Source organism: Nicotiana sylvestris, chromosome 7 (genome assembly GCF_000393655.2).
Source record: "Nicotiana sylvestris chromosome 7, ASM39365v2, whole genome shotgun sequence".
NCBI lineage: Eukaryota > Viridiplantae > Streptophyta > Magnoliopsida > Solanales > Solanaceae > Nicotiana > Nicotiana sylvestris.
Genome location: NC_091063.1, coordinates 125,507,281 through 125,529,958, shown reverse-complemented (window position 1 = coordinate 125,529,958; position 22,678 = coordinate 125,507,281). Strand labels below are relative to the sequence as shown.

The following is a 22,678-nucleotide window of genomic DNA, read 5'->3' as shown; positions in this document are numbered from 1 at the left end:
TCTTTATTTCATAATATGACAGCTCTCTCTAAGAAATAGTCGTACAATATGGGATACATAGTACTATTTTATTAATTTGTCTTTCCCTTAGTTTTGTGGCTGACATTAGAAACAACAAAGAACAAAATCAACAGTTATCTCACAGTAGTATCAAGGAAGTTGTATGGTCCATTTCGAAAGAACTTTTGTAGTTTTGTCCTCCTTTGGATTTTTTAAAAGTCAATTCACAATGAACTTCCGTGTTTCTTATCATACGGGGACACCCTAATAAAAATTCCACCAAAGGTATATATTTTCTCTAGCTACGTTGCTCTGCAACTTGTATTTTTCGATTCGGTTGTTTAGGTTGTTATCATAAATTCAGGAAAATATGGGACTCAAATAGTAAGTTTTAAGACTTACCTGGCCACAGTGACATTTTTGGAATAAAGCGTACTAGCAGAACAATTTGGCGTTATTTAAGAATGGAAATAAAGAAGGTTGTCTAATCTTCAATATCTAAAAGAAATCTTAGCTGTCGGTAAGAATCGTGCACTAGTAAAATATCAGCTCTGGAAAACAATAGATTTTGTCTAATTGCAAAAATAAATTTCAGGATGACTTATGTGATAGTATAAATTAATTCTGATTGGAAGATTACAACCACATAAAAAATTTCAATTGACTATTTATTTTGTCTCTAACCCAAGGGCGGGGCTAAAGGTTCGGATGTAGTTTTGGTCCAAACTCTATATTTACTTTTAAAAAATTCAATAAATATGTAAAAATTATTAATTTAGAACCCAGCAACTTAAAAGAAATAGAATTCCTAAATCCTAACTCACTAGCTTCAAATCATGACTCTGTCTCTGCTCTATTCCACCCTAAAAAAATAAACATTATTTTCATTTATGATCCACACAACTCAAACTTCAAAATTATCATTTGGTGATAAGATGGTGAGGAACGTTATGAAACCACCCAAAGAGTTAAAAGCAAATTTTATGATACAAAGACATTATAGTTGTCCTTGAATTGGACGAATTATTCGAACATGATCGTTTACTCGTAGCAAGAGCACGGAATATTGATTGTTTCTTATTGTTAGGTGTTGGTCATGATTTTATTATCATATTTGGTTTTCTTATGAGGTTTGAGAGTCTTGTTTAGGGGGAGAGCTTTCGAGACAAGTGTCAGTGTGCCACTTGTATTTGCCTCTTTCAGAGGTTGTTCTCTCGATATTTTGTACCCTCTTTTATGTAATAGATTGCTTATCTCCGTCGTGGATATATGTCATTTGACCGAACCACGTTAAATATTTGTGTCTCTTTTGGTAGGTTACTCTTTTGTTGTCAGATTTATCGTCGTTCAAGGTTTGTTTTACTAGCTTCCGCATGACACCTTATTATCTCGATCCAAACACTTATCACAGCATGCTCTACCTCTATAACGAATCTCACTCGTCAAACCTAAAATTTCACTTAGGAAAATTTAGTAAACAAGAGCGGGGTTAAAAATTTATATCAGTAGTGGTGTCTGCTGCTGGGGGCGAAGCCACGGTAGTAGCTACGGATGCGGCCGAACCCAGTAACTTTTGTTTAAACCCTGTATTTGTATTGAGAAATCCAATGAATATGTACAAATTATTAATTTAGAACCCAGTAACTTAAGAGAATTATAATCTCGACCCACAAGATTCAAATCCTAGCTCCGCCTCTATCTACGACAGCGTATTTGGAGCCCTTTACTCCCATTCGACAATTAATAGGTTCTAAATGTCCACATTTGCCATTTCACCATGTTGGAAAACTAACTCAAAGTTGTAGTGGAAAACCTTAGTTATTTAGGATTTGATTTATTTAATTCATGTCTAAATAAGATTTGCAATTAGAATAAATATAGGAATATGCTTTCTTGTTTCTAGTTGAAATAGGTTTCATACTATTATAAATATGGGTATTGATAGCTTATTTTATGTGTGGAGGAGTGTGAAAATTTATGAGAATTGTAGAGAGCTTTTAGAGAGATTAATAATAAAATATTTTTCATTCGCTCCAACATGATTAATTGACATGTCTGTATATAACCTAAGTACATCATAGTTAACAAAAATATATACTCACCACAATTTTTTCTCTTATAATAAACTAATATAGTTTGGTATAAATATTAAGTGCAAAACTTAAGTTGTTCATTTGCTTTTTTTTCGAGTACACATGCTTTTTAGGCATATGACAAACAGAAATCAACGTGTATAAAAAGTATTTGTCATGCACCTTGAGGACAAGTGTCCCTTTGGTTTGGCTCACTAGTGATGGTGCCTTTCTTTTCTCACTTTTACCGATTTGATAATTTTCCTCAAAGGTTTGCTATATTTTCACTTGTAATATTATTGAAGGATCCAACAATAAATGCTAGGCTTAATTGGAAACTAATGATTCACAACTTGACTTATTTGGAAATTGGAAGTATCGAAAATATTGAAACCTCTTTTCTTTCTTGTTGTTAAGAAAAAGTTTGTAAGATGCGAAATTTCCTTCTATTGTGCCTCAAACCTTGTTTACAATACATATGAAGATTTACATGAAGTGCCAAATCTTGGATAGTTATCTATAGGAGGAAGCTACTAATTACTCTATGGTCGAATGACTTGTTTGATCAAATTTGATTTAAATAATTTGCGTTTGTTAGAGGTTATTGTTGGACTTTAAGCCATTGGGCTTTAAAGTAGAAGAAGTGTGAATTGAAAATGGAGGGAAAATGAAAATTTGAAGAAGTGAACTTTTGTATTGCACTTTGTCCCTCATTGGTGAGCGACAATCACATTTGTGTGCTTATATATAGATTCACTTCTTAAAGCTCTTAAAAGGAGTTGAAGAGAATGAACCCTCGCGCTGTTGTCGTCGCTTGGATTTGGATTTGGATTTGTCAAATGATCGATAAGATTATTTTTTGGACAAAATTTATTTAATTATTTAATAATTAATTAAATGCCAAATCACTGCTGAAAATACGCCAGAACCCTGCTGAAAGTTCAGAGGGCCTCGTTGGCCGCGGTTCTGCCGCGACCGCGGTAGAATCGCGGCAGTCAGATTCAGAGAGCCTCTCTGGCCGCGTATTTTTTGAAAAGACACCTTTCTAGACACCTCTTCTGATATTTGCCTATAAATTCTGAGGCAAGGCTGCATCTTCTATACACGAAAAACCACTCCAGAACTTCTTTCTTTCTAAATACACGAAAAACCACTCCAGAACTTCTTTCTTTCTGAATACACTGCATCCTAATTCGCAGTCTCTCTCTCTCAAATTCGTAAGTGTGTTTTTGCTCCGTCTTTTGAGTTCGTTGGTATCCTGCAGTTTGTATTGCCACTGTTGCAGGAAGGTTTATTCCGCTTTATCCTGGGAGGATTTAATCCATTACCTTGGCAACGTGTGAGGGGGTTAAAATTCCTTAAGGACACACAAGAAAATTGTGGACTCGGAATATTTCTGATTCTTTACTATTTTATACAGTTCTTTATTCTTCTAACAGTTTTCTGTTTTTTTTAACACAGTAACGTTCACAGTTATTGTCTCCTATTTATTTGGTTATTCATCTTCGAAAGGAAAAATACTTACCTGAACCCGATATTTATATCAAACCAAACATATTAAGCTTAATAGTTAAAAATAAAAGGAAGAATGCATATCACTTAAACTTATTCATGTTAAGTAATAAAAGTTTGTATGAGGCAAATATCATGTATTCATTCATTTAATATAAACATCAGGTGCAGATAATTTTTTTCCCGAGTAAGGAGTCATTAGAGCGTATCTAAGTATAAGATCTATGCTTAAGACTTGGTCATTTTTTTTTCATTTCGTGGAGATTGAAGCAGCTAACTGCCTCCACAGGAGTTGTAAAGAGTATAAAATAAGTAATTGCGTTCATTATGTTTTAATTATCAACATGACAAAATTGCAAGTGATATTTGAAATAATTATATAATCATCAATACTTCTAAGCAAAAAGAATTCTAGCTTTGAAATGGTTGTAAAATTATGGAATCCAAAGTTTTTGCTGAAAGGACCAAATATGTAAGTAGAAATAATGTGTAGACTGAAACTTAATTAGGATCCTAATCGGAATAGAATAATTAAATTGACATATAAAAGTCAAATTATTGGAGTACGCGACTTTACCGCATGCATATATCAAATCAATTATTATAGATCCAACTTCTTTACTCTTTTTCCTTTTTCTTTTTTTCTTTTGTTGAATTTATGCAGTATAAATCGGACAATAAACAAAAGTCACGGTGATGAGCATTGAGCAGTAGGAACTTCCACTTTGCTAGATTTAGTTAACAAACAATTAAATTTAAAAAAATCATAGATTTTCTGTTCATTATTACTTTTACATCGTGTTCGTGTGGTTCAGGCTCACCCTGCTATACTATCTAGATTAAAATCAGCTCGTTAATTGTAAACACGTTGCCTACTATCAAGGGTGAGTGATGAGATGAATATCACGGACGAAACTAGCATAGGTCTTGCGGTTCGGCCGAACTCAATAACTTTTGTATTTGTCTTAAAATATCTATTGAATATGTATATATTATTAATTTAGAACCCAGTAGCATAAACGGACTAGAATTTCGAACCCATAAAGTTCAAATCTTGACTTCGCCTCTGATGAATATGATTGTTCCACCCTTAACAAGCTAAGAGGCGTTGGATTCGAGCTCTAAATATGAAATTTTTTGATAAGGAGCATTTTCCCCTTTGTAGGTCTTATACACACGAATCTAGATTAATATTGGACCCCAACGTGGGCATCAAACACAGAGTGAAAAACAAAAATAATTTAAAAGACACCTGAGAAATAAAATTTGTAAACGGCTCTAATCATGTTATTGATGTTGAAGACATAATTAAAAAATAAAAGTTTTTTAAAAAGTAAACGTATATTTTCTCTATTAGCTAAAGTTTTTAGATAAAATAGTCACAAATTTCAATATAGTTGATTTGCACAACCATTTTCTCTAATGGTTACTTTATAAAAAAAATAAACTCTTAAATAATAAAGTCTAGACTTAATTTGAAATTAAATCACATATTTCTCCCCCAAAAAAAAAATTTAGGTTTGAAATTGGATACAAACTTTTGTAACTTTCGAAGCATGCAACTTGTGTACTTTATCTACCCAATCCTCTCTTTAACTTTTTAGACAAAATACAGAAGCAAAAGCTTCTTTTAAGCCCATGCTGATTCTCTTAGTAGAAGATACAACAACTTCTGAGAATAAAAGCAAGTAAATAGTAAAGCATATGGAAACTTGTATAGAATATAATGTGCTTAATTTGAATCTTCTTTCAGAGATTTCTACTGTTGACATTTCAATGTTTTTGCTTTTTGAGGAGTGGGAGAGTACTTTAAAGCTGAAGATAGTACCCACAGAAAACTAGTAAAAAAATTTTGGGAAAAGAAACACAATTAAAAACACAAAATTGTCCTGAAAGCCTATTTTCTTTTGGAAGTGAAGCTAAAGTTAGAATCAATTGTCAGTAAGTTGAGTCATACTAAAGTGTCCTTTATAGCTTATACTTTAGTTCATTTTAGTAAAATAATTTCGAGTAGTATTTTTACTAGGCATCTAACGGGCTTTTTTGGGGGATAATATAGAAGAAATTTTCTCACCTCTGTTGGAAAGTGACAATGACACAAAGTACCAATCACAGAAGAGTGCTATTTTCTTTTGTATTTTATTAACTTCGGTTATTAGGTGAGCGGTTAGCTTCGGTGGACAGTAGAAGGGGTAGAGGTACGCCTACGAAGTTATGGGGAGAGGTTATTAGGCGGGATATGGCACAGCTGGAGCTGATTGAGGACATGACCCTAGACATGAGGGTGTTGATGTCAAAGAATATGATGGAAGGTTCATAGGTAGTCGAGCGTTTCTCTTTGTCTTACTCAGTTCGCAATCATTAATGTTAGTATGATATCTTTTATTCATAAATGGCTATTACTACCTAGAGTTTGACTGCATTTTTGGTTTCGATCTTATTTCATCTTGCTGTTATTCCTACTTGTTGCAATTACTTTTTCTTTTTCAGTCGTTCTCTAGCCGAAGGTCTATCGGAAACAACCTCTCTGTTTTTCCAGGGGTAGGGGTAAGGCTGCGTAAATTTTACCTTCCACAGACCCTATTTGTGAGAAACTACTGGATTTTGTTGTTGTTGTTGTTGTTGTATATTAACTTCGATAATGTAAAAATTTTACATATCAATTACGCCAAAGGAAATTAAAACTAATTACTCACAAGCAGTAAAATTTAGTAACTTGAAAATCAAGTACATAACTTCTTGCATCAAGTTAAATTGCATTAATTAATTGCGTATGAATTCATTTACGCTAAGGATGAATATAATATAAATAAATACATAAATGGGGAAATTCTCTAGTGTGATTGTCAATTCTTTACCTGCCGTGAAATGTAGAAGTGTCTAATAATTGAAATTGCACTATCTTTGCGTATCACTGATGCAGGGTACAGTTATATGATCTAATGCCAAAATAGCAGCCCCGCTATCTAATTAGTTTTGTTTCAACTAGAACTTTTGTCATATCAAACTTTATGATTTAGTTTGTACCAGTTGATCTTTTGTGTACTATTTTGAACGTATAAAAAGTCTACTTGAGTGAATGTCAGCCTTTAATTTTATTTCATTTCTAGGATCTTTTTAATAGTGGTAAACTCTGGATAAATGCATGAAATTAAGATTTGAATCAAATTTCTTGCAATTGTCAAGTATAGTACTCTAGCAAATACCGTAAGACATGCTGTATTGCCAACGTATTCTACTGAGTGACTTGAGCTATTACTTGAGATCAGAGCCAGTATATTGTATACGGGTTCGGCCGAACCCAGTAGCTTTGGTTTAAACCATGTATTTATTTTAAAAAATTCATTGAATATATAAAAGTTTTCTACCCTCAATTTTGGCTCACTTCCATGACAACACAATCCCATAAATGTATAAGAACACGTCAATAGGAAATGAGACAAATTGTTCATTAAAACATTGGAATTTCTACTTATACACATTATCATAATAACTATACTTAACAAAATTTACAAAAAATATTTTAGCTTAATAATATAAGTAGGGAAGCCTCGAAGACGACAAAGTTATTTCTATTTAACTTATAAGTCTTGGGTTCTAGGGGTAGAATCAGCCTAGGTAGACTGCCTACGTTACATTGTGAGTCCCGGCGTGAACACGAGATGACTCCTCCTGACCAGACTTGCCCTATTTTAGCTGAACATCAGTAATATCAAACCAAATTTGCTTGAAAACCTTGATGATAAGATCATGATACTGATCTGAATTCAACGAAAGATAACAAGCAAGAAGTTGTTCTAAATCTTTAGATGTTCTTATGTTATTCTCGACTATCATCTCCACCATTGATTCTTTAAAATCTCTCTGTGGATCTTTAGATGATTTCACCACTGCAAAACTTTCACCAACACTTGTTTTTTTACTTGAAGATACACTTTTTCTGCTTACAATTCTTGGAGATTTTGTTCTCAGCTTAACCCCACCATTTGATGAACTCACTGAAACTCTTCTCTTTGGACTTGTAATAGTACATTCTTCTTTTTTCACTATCTTCACTGTTAAAGATTTATGCTCTGTTTTTTCTTCCATTTTCTTGATACCATTTGTTGAATCTTGATGTTTTTTGGGCTTGGTCAAAATTGGAGGATGATCAACAGAGTCAAACCCATGATCATTGTGGATTTTGCAATGACAAGATGCAGACAGAATCATGGAATCAAATGTTTTAGGAGAGTGGACAGAGGATTCTTGTTCAGAAGAAAAATTAGAAGAAGATGAAAAAGGGGAATTAGGGTAATCTTCAGGAGTAGTGGAATTGTCTTTTGTCCAAACAGATTCAAGAGAAGCACGGCAATTGCAGCCTGCTGAGACAGTTGAATTAACAAACCTAGGAGAAATTGATGTTCTTGATTTCCTAGTAGTGTTCCTCTTTTTCTTGGAAGATTTTTTTTGTGGCTCTGAGATATTAATGTTGTTGGGAATTGGATTATTCTTAGGACTAAGGTTTCTTGAAAAGTAATAGGATTTTCTTTGGCATGACAAGTTGTTGTTATGGTTTTGTTGAAGATTTGATGATTTTGAGGAAAATATTGAAGAAGATGAAGATGATAATGAGGATGATGATGTTTGGCTTTTCTTCGTTTGGCTTTTGCTATTGGTACTCATGTCCTTGAGCTTGTAAAACCAAGTATTTGGTACCATATCTGATAATCTAAACCTATAATTACCCATTTTTTTCTTTGCAATGTCTACTGCTTCTGTTATCTCTTCTCTCTGTATTGAAGGTGACTACACTAAATTGGAGTGAGCAAAGGAGGATAAATAGAGTGAGTGAGGTGTAGGCAGGGGGATGGTTGTCACTTGTGTCTTGTGATAGAGAGGAACAAAATATTTAAGTTAGTAGGTGTGTATTATCTATGTACACAATTATACTAATTTATAGGGTAGACGTATGACAAACGACTGGTTGTGTTAAACTTTGAGCGGGTCAAAACGGGCCAAATCAACAAAATAAATCATGATTCAACTCATCAAAAGTAGGTTAAGTCGAATATATTAAATAGCGTGAAATAACCCAACTCGTTTAATATAACTCAACATTTCCTCCCTTATATTTGGTTTTTTATATATGTATATATAAAGAGAATGTGAAAGCAATATTTTTCTTAAATTACTAACTTAAGTACATCCAAATTACATAATTCTAGATGTACAAATTTGATTTTGTATGTTTGGATTTAGGTCACATTTTGACCCCTTGGGTTATAACATTTGACATATCTAATAATTTGATGAACTATTTTGAATTTAACCGATTATCAAATCAATAATTGAATCATAATCCAATTCATTTAAACTTAGACGGATTACATAAATAATAAAAACGAGTTGATTTTGCCAAATTTAAACCGTGGATGACTAAATATATTTTCTTAAAATTTATTTAACCATATATCCATCAAGTCAAAAATAGAGCATGCAACCAAACGTGCATCTGTCCATGTTAATAGGGTCCACAAACAAAGAAAATGTGTCAATAAAGCATATAGAATACGGCCAAAATATTGAGAGGGTGTGGATGATTTTTCCTACTTGCTCTTTATTTAATATTATGCCGAATGACCAAATCATCACCTTGTCAAAGTTAAAGAAAAAGTTTGGTTTTTCCTCATTATTATGTGTGTATAAATTGTAAAAAATGGTTCCTATCCCTAAAGATTCTCCCCCTTGTCTTCGGCTGACTTTCAAGACCATAACGAACAATTTGGCTTTAGTTTATTTGGGAAGTAATTTATAGACTAGCCACTTTTTAGATAGATACTTTTGATTTAATTAAAAAAAAAAAATACCATGACGGTGTTATGAATTTCAAATTTAAACAAGTGAAAAAAAATAGGAAAATGTCATGAAATGTCGCATTTTTAAATTCGAATCCATAACACCGTTATGAATTCCAAAGATTGACTATTTTTCAATGCGTTTTGATATGTCTATTTTACAATTACAAGTCGAGAAAATGGCTATTTTGAACTTTACCCAACCCAAGATTTTCACTAGTTTTATACTATGTCCCGTAAAATTCAGTTCTTCAATTACTTTGACCCGATGAAGTTTAAATATCGTAACTTCCGCCCTATCCGAGTAGAAAAGTTCACATATTATGAACAATGCCCACATGTGCTGTTTCATTTTGAATATTTTTATTTTGGTGATTGAAGCAGGGTTCTTCGTACACCACCATCCGTTGACTTAATTTATGTTTAAATGAGTTGCGTAATAAACTAATTAATACATTGTGCAATTATAACATGTCTACTCGTATAGTCGTATTTAATTTGATTGAGGAAATGGAAGTTTGGTTTCGTATAGCTTCCTTATTACTCCCTCCGGTTCACAATAAGTGACAATTTACTTTTTTATTTTGGTTCAAAATAAGTGTCCAGTTAGGTAATCAAGAAAAAATTCAATTTGTTTTTTCTCTTTTATCCTTATATGCATATCCCTAAAAAGTTTTCCCACTCCTCACTATAACTATGTGACCAATATTTAATAAGGTTAGTTTAGTCATACTAGGTATTTTTGTATAGGATTTAACATTTTCTTAATAGACTTGCTAAAAGGAAACTGATCACTTATTGTGAACCGGAGGGAGTAAAATAACACAACTAAGATCTCATCGTGGAAATAACTTTTTGCAAAAATACAAAATAATGTTGTGCATAATAGACCTAACTAGGTTCGACCCTTCCCTAAAACCCGCATATAAATAAAAGTTCTGTTACTTCCATCTTCAAAATTTCAAAAACTTCAAACTCAAAAATGTTACACAACACTCATAGATCTAGCTTAACCATCTGAATATAATGCAAGAGACTATCATATTGTCTAATCTAAGAATATGATTGGTAATCATATTACAATTGGTTTGATCATTTATTTTGTCTTTAATTCATCTATTTGTTATTTTTATTAATTTGTATCGAATTAAACCACATATTCTTTAAACCACATATTCTTTAAACCACGTATATATTCAATTGTTACCCATTTTTAGGGTAAACAGTTTGGCGCCCACCGTGGGGCTAAGAATAATATAACACACCCTATTTTACGCTTGGTCTTTGAAATCTTAATTCCAAGTCAGCTTAAAAATGTCAAACTCTTAGTATGCTCACTTGAACGTTGATGCTAAGTCAAGCCATCACGTATAAAATTATAATGTGGTACCCAAAAATGATGTGCTTCATGTTGATCCCAACAGTGTGCCAGCCACCGACCCGGTCGATGCTAACTCGCAGGCGGCCATCAACATCAATTTGCCAATTAATCCCGAAAATAGTGTCCGTTGGGGACCCCGACCAACACAACGAGAAACGCCCGAAGGTGAAGGTGATAAGGTGAGCCTACGACTGATTTTCAAAATATTGCAGGCTCAACAAGCGGAAATAGCATAGCTGTAGAATCATAGCCGCTTCCCTAAAAATGTCGAACCTGAACAATCCCACGAAAGCATTCGAAGAGATGAACAAACTACCGATAAACCAGGTGACGCTGAGCACGAGGTAACTTTAGAGGTAATGAGGATGCTCGAAGCATTGACAAAACGGGTGGAGTTAGTTGAGAAAAATATTGAGGCCAATGACAAAAAGCGAATCCTTAGTCGTTTTTTCCGCAACTTAATTCTGATTTTTTCAAATTTAATATTTTCTATCAAAACAACATATATAGTAATATTATGACTTTAAACTCATTTAAATCATTATTAACAAGTCTCATATTCATTATACGTCACCTTGGGATGCACAGGGGGTAACAATCTTCCCTCTTAGAAACATTCGTCCTCGAATGTTAAACTCCCAGAGATCTATAGAAATTTTGGCAAAGTCTCCTATGTAATGGGCATTTGGGCTCCACATGCAGCGTCTGGCGCCACCTGTGGCGCTGGAAATTGAATTGAAAATTTGGGCAGCGCCCTGGTGGGCGCCGGGCTGGGCGCCGTTGACGGGATTTTTGTCCTATTTTTCCCGGTACTCGGTTTATTCGGCCTTAGATCTATCCAACATGTATAAAAGAAAGACTAAGCCTATTTTTGGAGGGGGACGCCACTTTGGAGGAAAATACATACAAGAAACATCCATGAGCAATAACATCTCAGATTTCTTCATCTGAGATTCAGGATTTTTCTTGTGTGTATTTTCCTTCAAATGGTGTCCCCCCTCCAAAAATAGGTTTAGTCTTTCTTTTATACGTGTTGGATAGGTCTAGGGCCGAATAAACCGAGTCCCAAGAAAAATAGGACAAAAGTCCCGTCAACGGCGCCCAGCCCGGCGCCAGGCGCCCACCAGGGCGCTGTCCAAATTTTCAATTCTGTTTCCAGCGCCATAGGTGGCGCCAGGCACTGCCTGCGGCGCCCAAATGCCCATTTTCCCGATTTTGTTCGTTTTGGCTCAAATCTTACGTGTTTCGCCCCCAATTGCTCCCGAATCATTCCTACAAGTAAAAACACTTCAAATTAATATAAATCATAGCATTTAACATCCCAAATTCACGAAACAAAAGTAAAATATGAGGCGATATACATAGAAATATATATACTTTAAGCTAAACATCAACACCCCACACTTAGACTCTTACTCGTCCTCGAGCAATGGAACTATCTAATAACCCCCCAACCACGTACAAGTCTCAATCATAGAGGAGCACCTTAACTTTTACTCACACATTATACGCTTGACTATGTACAATACCGGCACATAAGCATGAACACACAAAATTTTACATTCTTCCCGTTTAAGCATACCCAAGTATAATATTTCATTTCAATAAATTCCAATAACCTATTCGTCACCACCCAACCTCAAAAGTCGACTTGCAACCACTAAGCACCCTCAATTCATGCACTTACCCAACAAGAAAGTTTACAACATTACCAATCATTCATGAGATCATGTGCCCTCACCAACAAACAAAAGAGTGAATATAAATTGGTCCACACATTCAAATATGCTTTTGAATATAGATTAAGGACATCACACAATTGAAAAAAATTCGCTCACTCTCACAAAAAATTCATATGCATCCCGTGGTCGTACCATAAGCTTGCCCGTAGTGTATATCTCTACTAATTTAAGCTAGCCAAATCTAGGATCAATTAGGACTTTAAGGTTGTAATGTAGGTTAAGGAACGAGTAGGATATATCTAGGAATAATGACTAACCCTCCTAAGCACTTTAATACACTATATTTACAATTCAAGAACATATTCTTCTCAACCAATTCACTTGCCATATACAACATAGCCCTCTTTTCAATTAAGCACTTCTATATTTTCATTAGCACAAATCAATAAGAATTGGAGGTGTTTATTGTTCTACATACTTTCACTATCATTTTTCTTTTCTTTCAATTTTTCTTTTCCTTTTCTCTTTTTTTTTTCACACACTCCATATATTAAAGTTCATCAGCTAGTGACCTTTGATTTCAACTTTAGTGCACCAAAGGGCCCTTTCATGGTTCCACTCAAAAGATAATCCCCAATCTCTAACCTAACTTCTTTTAGCGACTAAGTGCCTTAGGAGGTAAAGGTTCAATCAATATCAAATTAAGAACAAAAATGGGGGTATGGCTTGTAATGTGGGTGCCAAAAGAAAGGTCTATAGGCTCAAAGGGGCTAGCAACGGAAAATTTTATTTTTTAGTTGACAAACACATCCATGATCAAGCAAGAAAGTGCCTACGTCATCCAGTAGATTAGCACAACTTACAATTTCGCTTCAATTAACATACAGATCAATTTCTAGACTACACAGGATAGCACAGAAAAATCACAAATCCTCACACACACGTTGCGCATGACTCAATCAAGACGATTTTTTTCAACTCTCAAGTCAAGTAAGCACAATTAAATGAGAAATTTAAGCAGCATTGCACTATGTGGCATACGAGTCAAACAACTGAGAGAAGGCATTACAAAATAGGCTATTTACTTTACTTAGGCTTCACATGTCAAACCAAATACAAGGGAAGACAGAATGTATGTCATAGCCTAATGTTCCAGCTTCAACCATGTCAATGAGTATCTCAGAGTGACTCAGTTTCTTCCTAAACTACTCCTAAAAAAATAAAGTACCCGGTTCGAGCTACATCCTTGGAAAAGAACCGGTTCTCAAAGAAAAACCAAGGAATACTACCTAGCTATTCTAAAAAAAAGTATAAAATCTTTTTGGTGTTTTTAAATCGGACTTTTATCCCTCAAGAAAATTTTCCAAAAGATCCATCGTCGGGAAAAGTCCGAGCTTTTTAATTTTTTTTCTTTAGTATTTTTTTTTAAAATTTAAAGCAACTAAACTACACTAGAACTACGGAAAGAAACAAATTAAAACAAGTTGATACAAAATATACAACAACAACACAAGTAGTATTCCTCCCACCCCACACTTAAACTATGCATAGTCCTCGATGCAAGTAAAAATAAAAAACAGAGTGGGGTAAAAAGAAAAACTCCCTGTCAGTCAGAGTCCACCTCCCCTAGCAGCTCTGGGGTCATCATCATCCGGTCTTAGAGGCAGCAAAGTCATGGGTCCCGTAACACCATTCCCATCCTCATCCTCAATGTCTGAGTCTTTGACAGAGTTGACGTCCTCCGACGAGTGAACAGGGCTGCCAGGTGCAATCCTCAACATCTTCTTGGATGTGTTGGACAAGTCATTGCGTAAATGCATACGCTCCTCATCTGTAATGCCAGCCCTGCTCATTAGTAAGTTCAACGAGTTATAAATGTACCTGTTGAAGTTCTCCTCTTGCTCTATCCGGGCTGCGGGGGTGAGTTTTGACGATGTCTCCACCAGAGATGTGATGTCCATAAGCAATGACGGAGCCTCCACCACCTCATCATGCCCGGGGTACTCCCGCACTCCTTGAAATAGCATATACTGAGTGAGTAAGTTTCCGAAGAAGAACTGCCTAATGTGTCACTCAAATCTCATACAGGCCATCTCACTAAGCATAATTGCAGCCACATTAATGGGTCGGCCGGTCATCAAGAAGAAGATGAGACACACTCTATCTTAAGCGCAATCACTGCCGTGCTCCGCCGGCATTAGTATCGCTTGCACAAAATTCTGCCATACCTTGGCAGCTTTGTTGAAGTCGGAGCGCACTATAGAGAGGTGAATGTTGCCTTGCTTCCTTATCCATTTGGCATTTGAATCCACGCCACAAAGAGTGTGACTTATTAGCTCATATTTCTGGCTTCTGCTAAAGCGTTGGAGTCTCCTTGGGTTAGCATTCTCAACCCCCAAATAGTCACACAAAGACTCTCTATCCATCGGCACATCCTTCCCTCTTACACGTGAAGTGCTCCGTTGGTAATCCCAGTTAGCATATAGCTCTCGGACCATGATCAGGTTTGCAGGCCCCGGGCATTCCGAGAACTTGTGCATCTTTAGAGCTCACAGCCTGTCAAGTACCTCCGGGAAGTTTCTTTCTAAAGCTGTGGTATTAATCTCCATCTCAGAAATGTATCGACCAGATGGCACGAAGTTCCTGTGCCATGCAATAGCTGCAACATCGACCAAATCCAAACGAGGCCTTGCCCTCAATGGCGCCTGCTGAGATCCCTCGACGACCTGCTTTCCTTTGGACTGCCGTGAAGAGCTTTCTCCCTGCTTGCGCTTTTTGGGAGCAGGAGAAGTGGTGGAGGAGTTTCCAATGCCTTTGCCTTTGCTAGAACCCTTACGAGCCATAGTATTCTGCAACACAAATAAGCACAACTGTGAGAACACTGCAAGAAATATGCCTAAGGTTGTTGTGTAAGTCATGAAATGACCCCACACTTAAAACCGAAGGTACAATGTACACTATGTCACAATTTTGAATTCAACATGTACACGTGTTGCACCCTTAAGCTAGGGTACTCAAGACTTCCCCACGCCATACAATAAGGATTGATCATGGCTACGCGAATTCCCATTAAGGTAAGGAAGAGGCATATGGTATGCACCTTTCACAACTCCTAGACTATACTAAATTAGTCAAATTTACAAGATACTACAACATATATTATCAAAATAAATGGTGTAGGAACATGTATTGCATCAAAGCCACACCCCCTAGCATGTAAAAGAATCCCTACACACCCCACACTTAGCCCAAATTCATACACAAGTATACCCCATTACTCAGACTTCATCGGTGCACCAAAATCCTCATTTAAGCATTATAACAAACACGTTGCGGACATAAGGTGTGTGCTTCTAATTCAACAAAGGTGGAATATGGTGGCCCTCCCAATTTTTTACGAAGTAGAGGAAATTTTAGTTTACTACTCCATATACACAATAACCACACAATTTTCGACCAACACAAGTCACCCACTATAAAATATTCATAAGAACTACATAGGGAAAGATATTGGGGATTAGGGCTCTTGGGAATGGGATCATGTTTATATACTAGTTAAAACATAAAAAGAAATAGAAGAGAAGACGAAGAAGAACATACCTGTAGACTGGAGAAGGAGAGCAAGAGAGAAAAAAAAACTTTGAGAAAATTTTTGGTGAGGAAGAAGAAGCTGACGCGGGCAGAAGCAGTAGCATTTTTTTTGATTGTGTGTTTGGGTGAGGTTGGGTTTTGTTTGAAGTTGGGTTAGGAATGGGTTATATTGTTAATGTAAATGGGTATTTGGGTTGGGGTAGCTGGGTATGGGTCAATAAAGAAATAAAAGAAAGAAAAATAAAAAAAGAAAAACTTACCTGATCACCCCCAGCTTGGCACCTCGCGCCCTGCTTGGCGCTGGGGTTTTTGTGGACACTGCTTCCAGTGCCCCAGGCAGCGCTGGGTGCTGGCCTGGCCGCTGTTTCGTGAAAATTATTATTATTATCATTATTTTTTTTGATCTTGATCCCCCGAGCCTTTTATATACCTAATTTGCATATCCTACACCATTATATCTAAAATTTCTATACCTACAAAGAAAATGCAAAACTTTATCTACTCTAACTAAAAGAAAAATTAAGAAGTTAAACTAGGAAAACAACAAAAATTGGGTTGCCTCCCAACGAGCGCCTGATTTAACATCGCGGCACGACTCAACACATTTTAAGCATCGGCCAAGTCCACCGAGGTCTTGTGACGTGAAATGTCACCACCCCAATAATGTTTTATTCTTTGGACATTTACCAAGAAGGTACCACTTGAGCTTGTATCACTCAGTTCCACAACTACATGAGGCCTCACACTTACCACAACAAAAGGACCTGCCCAACAAGACTTAAGCTTTCCGGGGAAAAGCTTCAACCTCGAATTGAACAAGAGAATTTCCTGACCCGGCTCAAACTCTCGAGGTTGGATGTGCTTGTCATTCAACCTCTTAGTCTTTTCTTTATATAATTTGTCATTTTTATATGCGTGCAATCGAAACTCATCAAGCTCGTTGAGTTGCAGCAACCTCTTCTCACTAGCTAAGTCCATATCCATGTTCAGCCTTTTAATTACCCAGTAGGCTTTGTGTTCCAGCTCGACGGGCAAGTGACACGCCTTACCATAAACTAATTTATATGGAGAAGTACCTATGGGAGTCTTGTACGTAGTTCGATATGCCCATAATGCGCCGTCTAGTTTCCCGGCCCAGTCCTTTCTATTTCCACTTACTATTTTCTCTAGAATCTGCTTTACCTCTCCGTTTGAAACTTCTACTTGACCACTCGTTTGGGGCTGATAGGTAGTGGAAACCTTGTGCTTAACTCCATACTTTCCAAGAACATTATTCAGCAATTTGTTGCAGAAGTGAGTTCTTCCGTCGCTTATCAACATTCTAGGAGTTCCAAAGCGTGTGAAGATGTTCTTCTTTACAAAGTTTACCACAACCTTTGCATCATTAGTGGGAAGAGTAATGGCCTCCACCCACTTAGAAACATAGTCGACCGCTACCAAGATGTACTTGTGACCATTAGAGTATGGGAAAGGTCCCATGAAATCAATCCCCCAAACATCAAAAAGCTTTACTACCAAAATATTCTGCAGAGGCATCTCGTGCTTCTTCGTGATTATTTCAGTTCTTTGTCATCTGTCACACTTTGTAAAAAAGGCATGTGCATCCTTAAACAATTTTGGCCAATTGAAACCTGATTGTAGAACTTTCTGGGCGGTTCTATCCCCACCGTGATGTCCTCCGTATGATGAAGCGTGACAGTCATGCAATATTGCATTCATCTCTTCCTCAGGAACACATCTTCGCACCAGTTGATCTGCGCATAGCCTGTATAAGAATGGCTTATCCCACATGTAGAGCCTCACATCATGTAGGAACCTTCTTCTATTATCGGGTGTCAATTCTGGTGGTGTCACCCCACTTGCAATAAAATTCACATAATCTGCATACCAAGGAGCTTCGCTTGAGGTAATTGCCAATAACTGCTCATCAGGAAATGTTTCTTTGATTGACCCTCCTTCAGCTACATGGCTACGATTTTTTAATCTGGATAAGTGATCAGCTACTTGATTCTCTATCCTTTTTCGATCTCGAATTTCTAAGTCAAACTCTTGCAAGAGGAGGACCCAACGAATCAGCCTCGGCTTGGCGTCTTTCTTCTCAAACAAGTATCTGATAGCTGAATGATCTGTGTAGACGTTGACTTTGGTCCCCACTAGATAGGATCTGAACTTGTCAAATGCCCACATCACTGCAAGCAACTCTTTTTCAGTAAATGTGTAGTTCATTTGGGCTGGATTCAGAGTTTTGCTCGCGTAGTAGATGGAGTGAAAGATTTTATTTCTCCTTTGCCCCAAAACAGCTCCAATATCTATGTCACTCGCATCGCACATCAACTCAAATGGTTGCTCCCAGTCCAGAGCAATGATAATTGGTGTAGTCACTAACCTTTCCTTCAGCTCCTCAAATGCTTTCAGACAGGCATCATCAAACTTGAAGGGGACATCTTTCTCAAGAAGCCTACACAAAGGAGAGGAAATTTTCGAAAAATCTTTAATGAAACAACGATAAAAACCTGCATAGCCCAAGAAACTGCAAATGCCTTTGACTGATGTCGGAGGGGGCAATTTTTCAATCGCATCCACCTTCACTTTGTCCACTGCAAACCATTTTTGGACACCTTATGCCCCAAGACTATACCTTCACGTACCATGAAATGGCACTTTTCCCAGTTTATCACCAGGTTCATCTCTTCACATCTAGCAAGCACTTTATCAAGATTCATTAAACAGTTATCAAAAGAGCACCCAAATACGGAAAAATCATCCATGAACACTTCTACAAATCTTTCAACTATGTCAGTAAAAATAGCCATCATACACTTTTGAAAAGTTGCAGGTGTATTACAGAAACCAAAGGGCATTCTCTTGAACCCATACGTTCCATATGGACACGTAAATGTGGTTTTCTCTTGGTCCTCTAGGGCTATAGCAATCTGATTATACCCCGAATAACCATCTAAAAAACAATAGTATTCCTGGCCAGCTAATCTATCAAGAATTTGATCAATAAAGGGGAGGGGAAAGTGGTCCTTTCGGGTGACATTGTTCAATTTTCTATAATCTATGCAAATCCTCCACTAAGTGACAGCTCTTGTGGGAATCAAGTCATTATTTTCATTAACCACTATAGTCATCCCCCCTTTCTTAGGTACACATTGAATGGGGCTTACCCATTCGCTATCTGAGATTGGAAATACAATACCTGCATCAAGCCACTTAATCAATTCTTTTCTTACCACCTCTTTCATGATTGGATTTAGTCGGCGTTGTTGCTCTACACTTGGCTTGTGTCCGTCCTCTATGAGGATTTTATGCATGCAAAAAGCTGGACTAATGCCCTTAATGTCAGATATTGTCCACCCAAGTGCTCGCTTGTGCTCACGTAGCACTCTCAACAGTTTCTCTTCCTACAATTTAGACAAGTCAGAAGAAACAATAATAGGTAAAGTGTCAGAATCACCCAAATAAGCATATTGAAGGTGAGGAGGCAGGGGTTTTAGCTCCAATTTTGGAGCCTCCTCAATTGATGACTTTGAAGGAGGCCCCTCTAGCCTATTCAGGGGCTCAAAGGGGTGTATCCCCTGCATGTAAGCACAAGATATATCTAGGATATGCATCATCTCCTCAACCTCATCATCAACCTCCAGGCTATCGAACAACATAAGTGCTTTCTCTAGAGAATCGTCTAGATATACACTCGTGTCAAGCATTTGCTCATTGAGAGCTCCTTATAGTGGCGGGGGAGTTGGATATCTTTGTAGACATTATAGACTGATTCCTCATCATCCACCCTCAAAATCATTTTTCCCTCTCTTACTTTAATAATTGCATCACTAGTACCCAAGAGAGGTCGCCCCAATATGATTGGAACCAGTTCATCAGCCACATAATCTAGGATAATGAAGTTCGCAGGGAAGATAAATTTCCCAATTTGCAGCAACACATCTTCAATCACCCCCTCAAGGTATGCTATCGACCTATCAGCTAGCTGCAACATCACAGTAGTTGGTCTTGGAGCTCCCAGACCCAATTGTTTGAACAAGGATAAGGGCATCAGATTTATGCTCGCTCCCAAATCGCAAAGAGCACGACCCACATCAATATTACTAATTCGTACAGGGATGGTGAAGCTTCCAGGATCCTTAAGCTTTTAAGGGAGCTTGTTTTGGACCCTTGAAGTTAACTCCTCAATAAGTGCAACTGTCTCAAATTCAATCAATCTTCTTTTGTGAGCCACTATATCTTTTATGTACTTAGCATACTTTGGAATTTCACGAAGTACATCCGCTAGTGGAATATTTAATTGAACCTGGCTCAACATAAAGAGAAATTTGCTGAACATGCGATCATCATTCTTTTTCTGCAATCTCTGGGGGAAAGGTGGTGGTGGCCTTGTAGCCTCCACTGGATCTGAAGTTGCATTATTTTTCTTTGATTCGTGTGTCGCCTTAGGAATTAGCTCCCCCTCAGGTATGGGCTTATCTTTTCTTTTCTTTGGCACTTCCTCTAGTTCCCTCCCGTTTTTGAGTGTAACTGCATTCACTTGAGGGTTCTTCTCTGTATCACTGGGGAGAGCGCCTGCAGGTCTGGTATTTTGATTTGTTGTTAACTGCCCCATTTGCCTCTCAAGATTTCTAAAATCAGTCTTGAGCTGTTGATTGTCAAGCAATAACTTCTTTAGCAAATCATTTGTACTCTCTTCCATTTGTTGGGGTGGCTTCTGAGGTTAATTGAAATTTCGTTGGGGTCTATAATTATTCCGATTTGGCTGATTTCCACCCATGAGAAGTTGGGATGATTCTTCCAATTTGGATTGTAAGTGTTCCCATATTGTGCATGCTGATTTATTGGACCTCTGCTCTGTTGCCCCACATAGTATATGGATTCAGGATTTGTGGGGCACATGTGACTCATATGATTGTCGTCACATAGTTCGCAGCAAATAGACATCTATTGTACATGTTGCATCGGTTGTGTTTGCTGCATTGTCATTATATTCATCTGATTTGCCAATTTTGCTATATCGGCTCTCTTGGTTGAGAAGTCATCAAGCTCAATCAACCCGACTGCTTTCTATTTAATTGCCTCTGTGAATCCCCATCTCCTTTCTAATTATGATCATTAGCAGTGAAGTTATTTAGCAAAAGTTGGATTTCATTGTACGGTCTAGCCATGCAACTACCTCCACAAGCTGAGTCAAGATTCATCTTTGATGCATCATCTAGCCCATCAACGAAAGTGTGACCCAATACCTCGTCAGTCTGACAATGATGTGGACAGTCTTTGAGTAGCTTCTTATATCTTTCCCATGCTTGGCGAAGTGTCTCGCCAACCCATTGTTCGAACCCAATAATCTGACTACTCAATGACTTTGTCTTCTTAGTGGGGAAAAAACTTGATTAAGAATTTCCTTGCTAGATCATCCCAAGTGCGGATTGAGTTCGTGGGCTCCTTCTGCAACCATTCCTTTGCTTCCCCAAGTAGTGAAAAGGGGAAAAGTGTCAGCCTGACATAGTCCTTGGAAACGTTTGGATAATTGTAAGTGTTTGTAATTTCCAAGAAAGTCTGAATGTGCCTTTGTGGGTCTTCATGAGATAGACCCAGATATTGCCCAGTGGACTGAATCAGCTGCACCATGTATTGTTTTTGTTCAAAGTGCCCTGTGATATCAGGCTTCACAATAGCCTGAGTCATATTAGCAAGACTGGGCCTTGCGGCTTCAATCACCACACACTCTTCATTACCTGCCATCTCTATTGGCTGTGGTTGAACTACGATGTCCAGCTCTCTTTCAATTCTAGTTCTAGCCTCGACTTCCCTCCTCATTCTGTGAAGTGTTCATTCAATTTCAGAATCAAGAGAAAGGAGATTGTTTGCGCTTCTACTCCTCCACATTCAAGAGAAGAGCCTGTGTTAACACAAACAAGGTAAACTGAAAATTAAAACTTGAATAAATAACTAATAAAAGCTCAATTCAGTCAAGTAGCTAATTTCTAAGTCCCCGGCAATGGCACCAAAAACTTGTTGCGACCAAAAACACTCACGCAAGTGCACATCATCGTCAAGTAATAAATTAGTGAGTAGAGTATCGTTCCCACGAAGACTTGTGATTAATGATTGACTGATTCAAACTCAATTAACTTATCGATTCAAAAGATTTTTTCACAAAATATAGAAGTAACTATTTTACTACCTAAAACTATCAACCAATGAATTAACTAGAGATCAACCGAACAAATAACAATTTCGAGTAACAATCAATAGGAGAGAATATTCCAGTGTCACGGGTTAGTTAACAATCGTGTTGCTTTCTTGGCTTAAAATGACTAATTGATTTATCTGGATTGTTGATTGACAGGGTTGATATTACTCATAAGAATCTGTCGAGTCCTTACTTGCCTATCCAAGTTAACTTAATGCCTATATGTCTATGGAATTAAGATTAACAAGAATGCATCTATAATTCTTGTATTTCAACCAAGCAGGGCAATTAGGTATATGTCTATCCTAATTGCGAATCCATTCCTTGATGCCCAGGTTCAAGAACTTGCTCTATTTAATTCCATATGCAATCTAGAGTTCCCACTTTCGAGTTCAACTCTA

The 22,678-nt window shown here is 37.0% G+C and overlaps 2 protein-coding genes across 2 annotated transcripts; both read right to left on the bottom strand.

The window, feature by feature from the left end:
- Window positions 1-7,014: 7,014 nt before the first annotated feature.
- On the bottom strand, window positions 7,015-8,474 carry LOC104233442 (transcription repressor OFP1-like). The gene has a single exon (XM_009786840.1). It carries the CDS (start codon window positions 8,313-8,315, stop codon window positions 7,272-7,274), a length of 1,044 nt encoding a protein of 347 aa, XP_009785142.1. The 5' UTR covers window positions 8,316-8,474; the 3' UTR covers window positions 7,015-7,271.
- Window positions 8,475-20,225: 11,751 nt separating this feature from the next.
- On the bottom strand, window positions 20,226-20,780 carry LOC138873735 (uncharacterized). Its single transcript, XM_070152212.1, has one exon. It carries the CDS (start codon window positions 20,778-20,780, stop codon window positions 20,226-20,228), a length of 555 nt encoding a protein of 184 aa, XP_070008313.1.
- Window positions 20,781-22,678: the final 1,898 nt, after the last annotated feature.

What these genes read in the sequence shown, in the direction of transcription:
- LOC104233442 (XM_009786840.1), bottom strand. Translation starts at nt 8,315, where the DNA reads ATGGGTAATTATAGGTTTAGATTATCAGATATGGTACCAAATACTTGG.
- LOC138873735 (XM_070152212.1), bottom strand. Translation starts at nt 20,780, where the DNA reads ATGGAAGAGAGTACAAATGATTTGCTAAAGAAGTTATTGCTTGACAAT.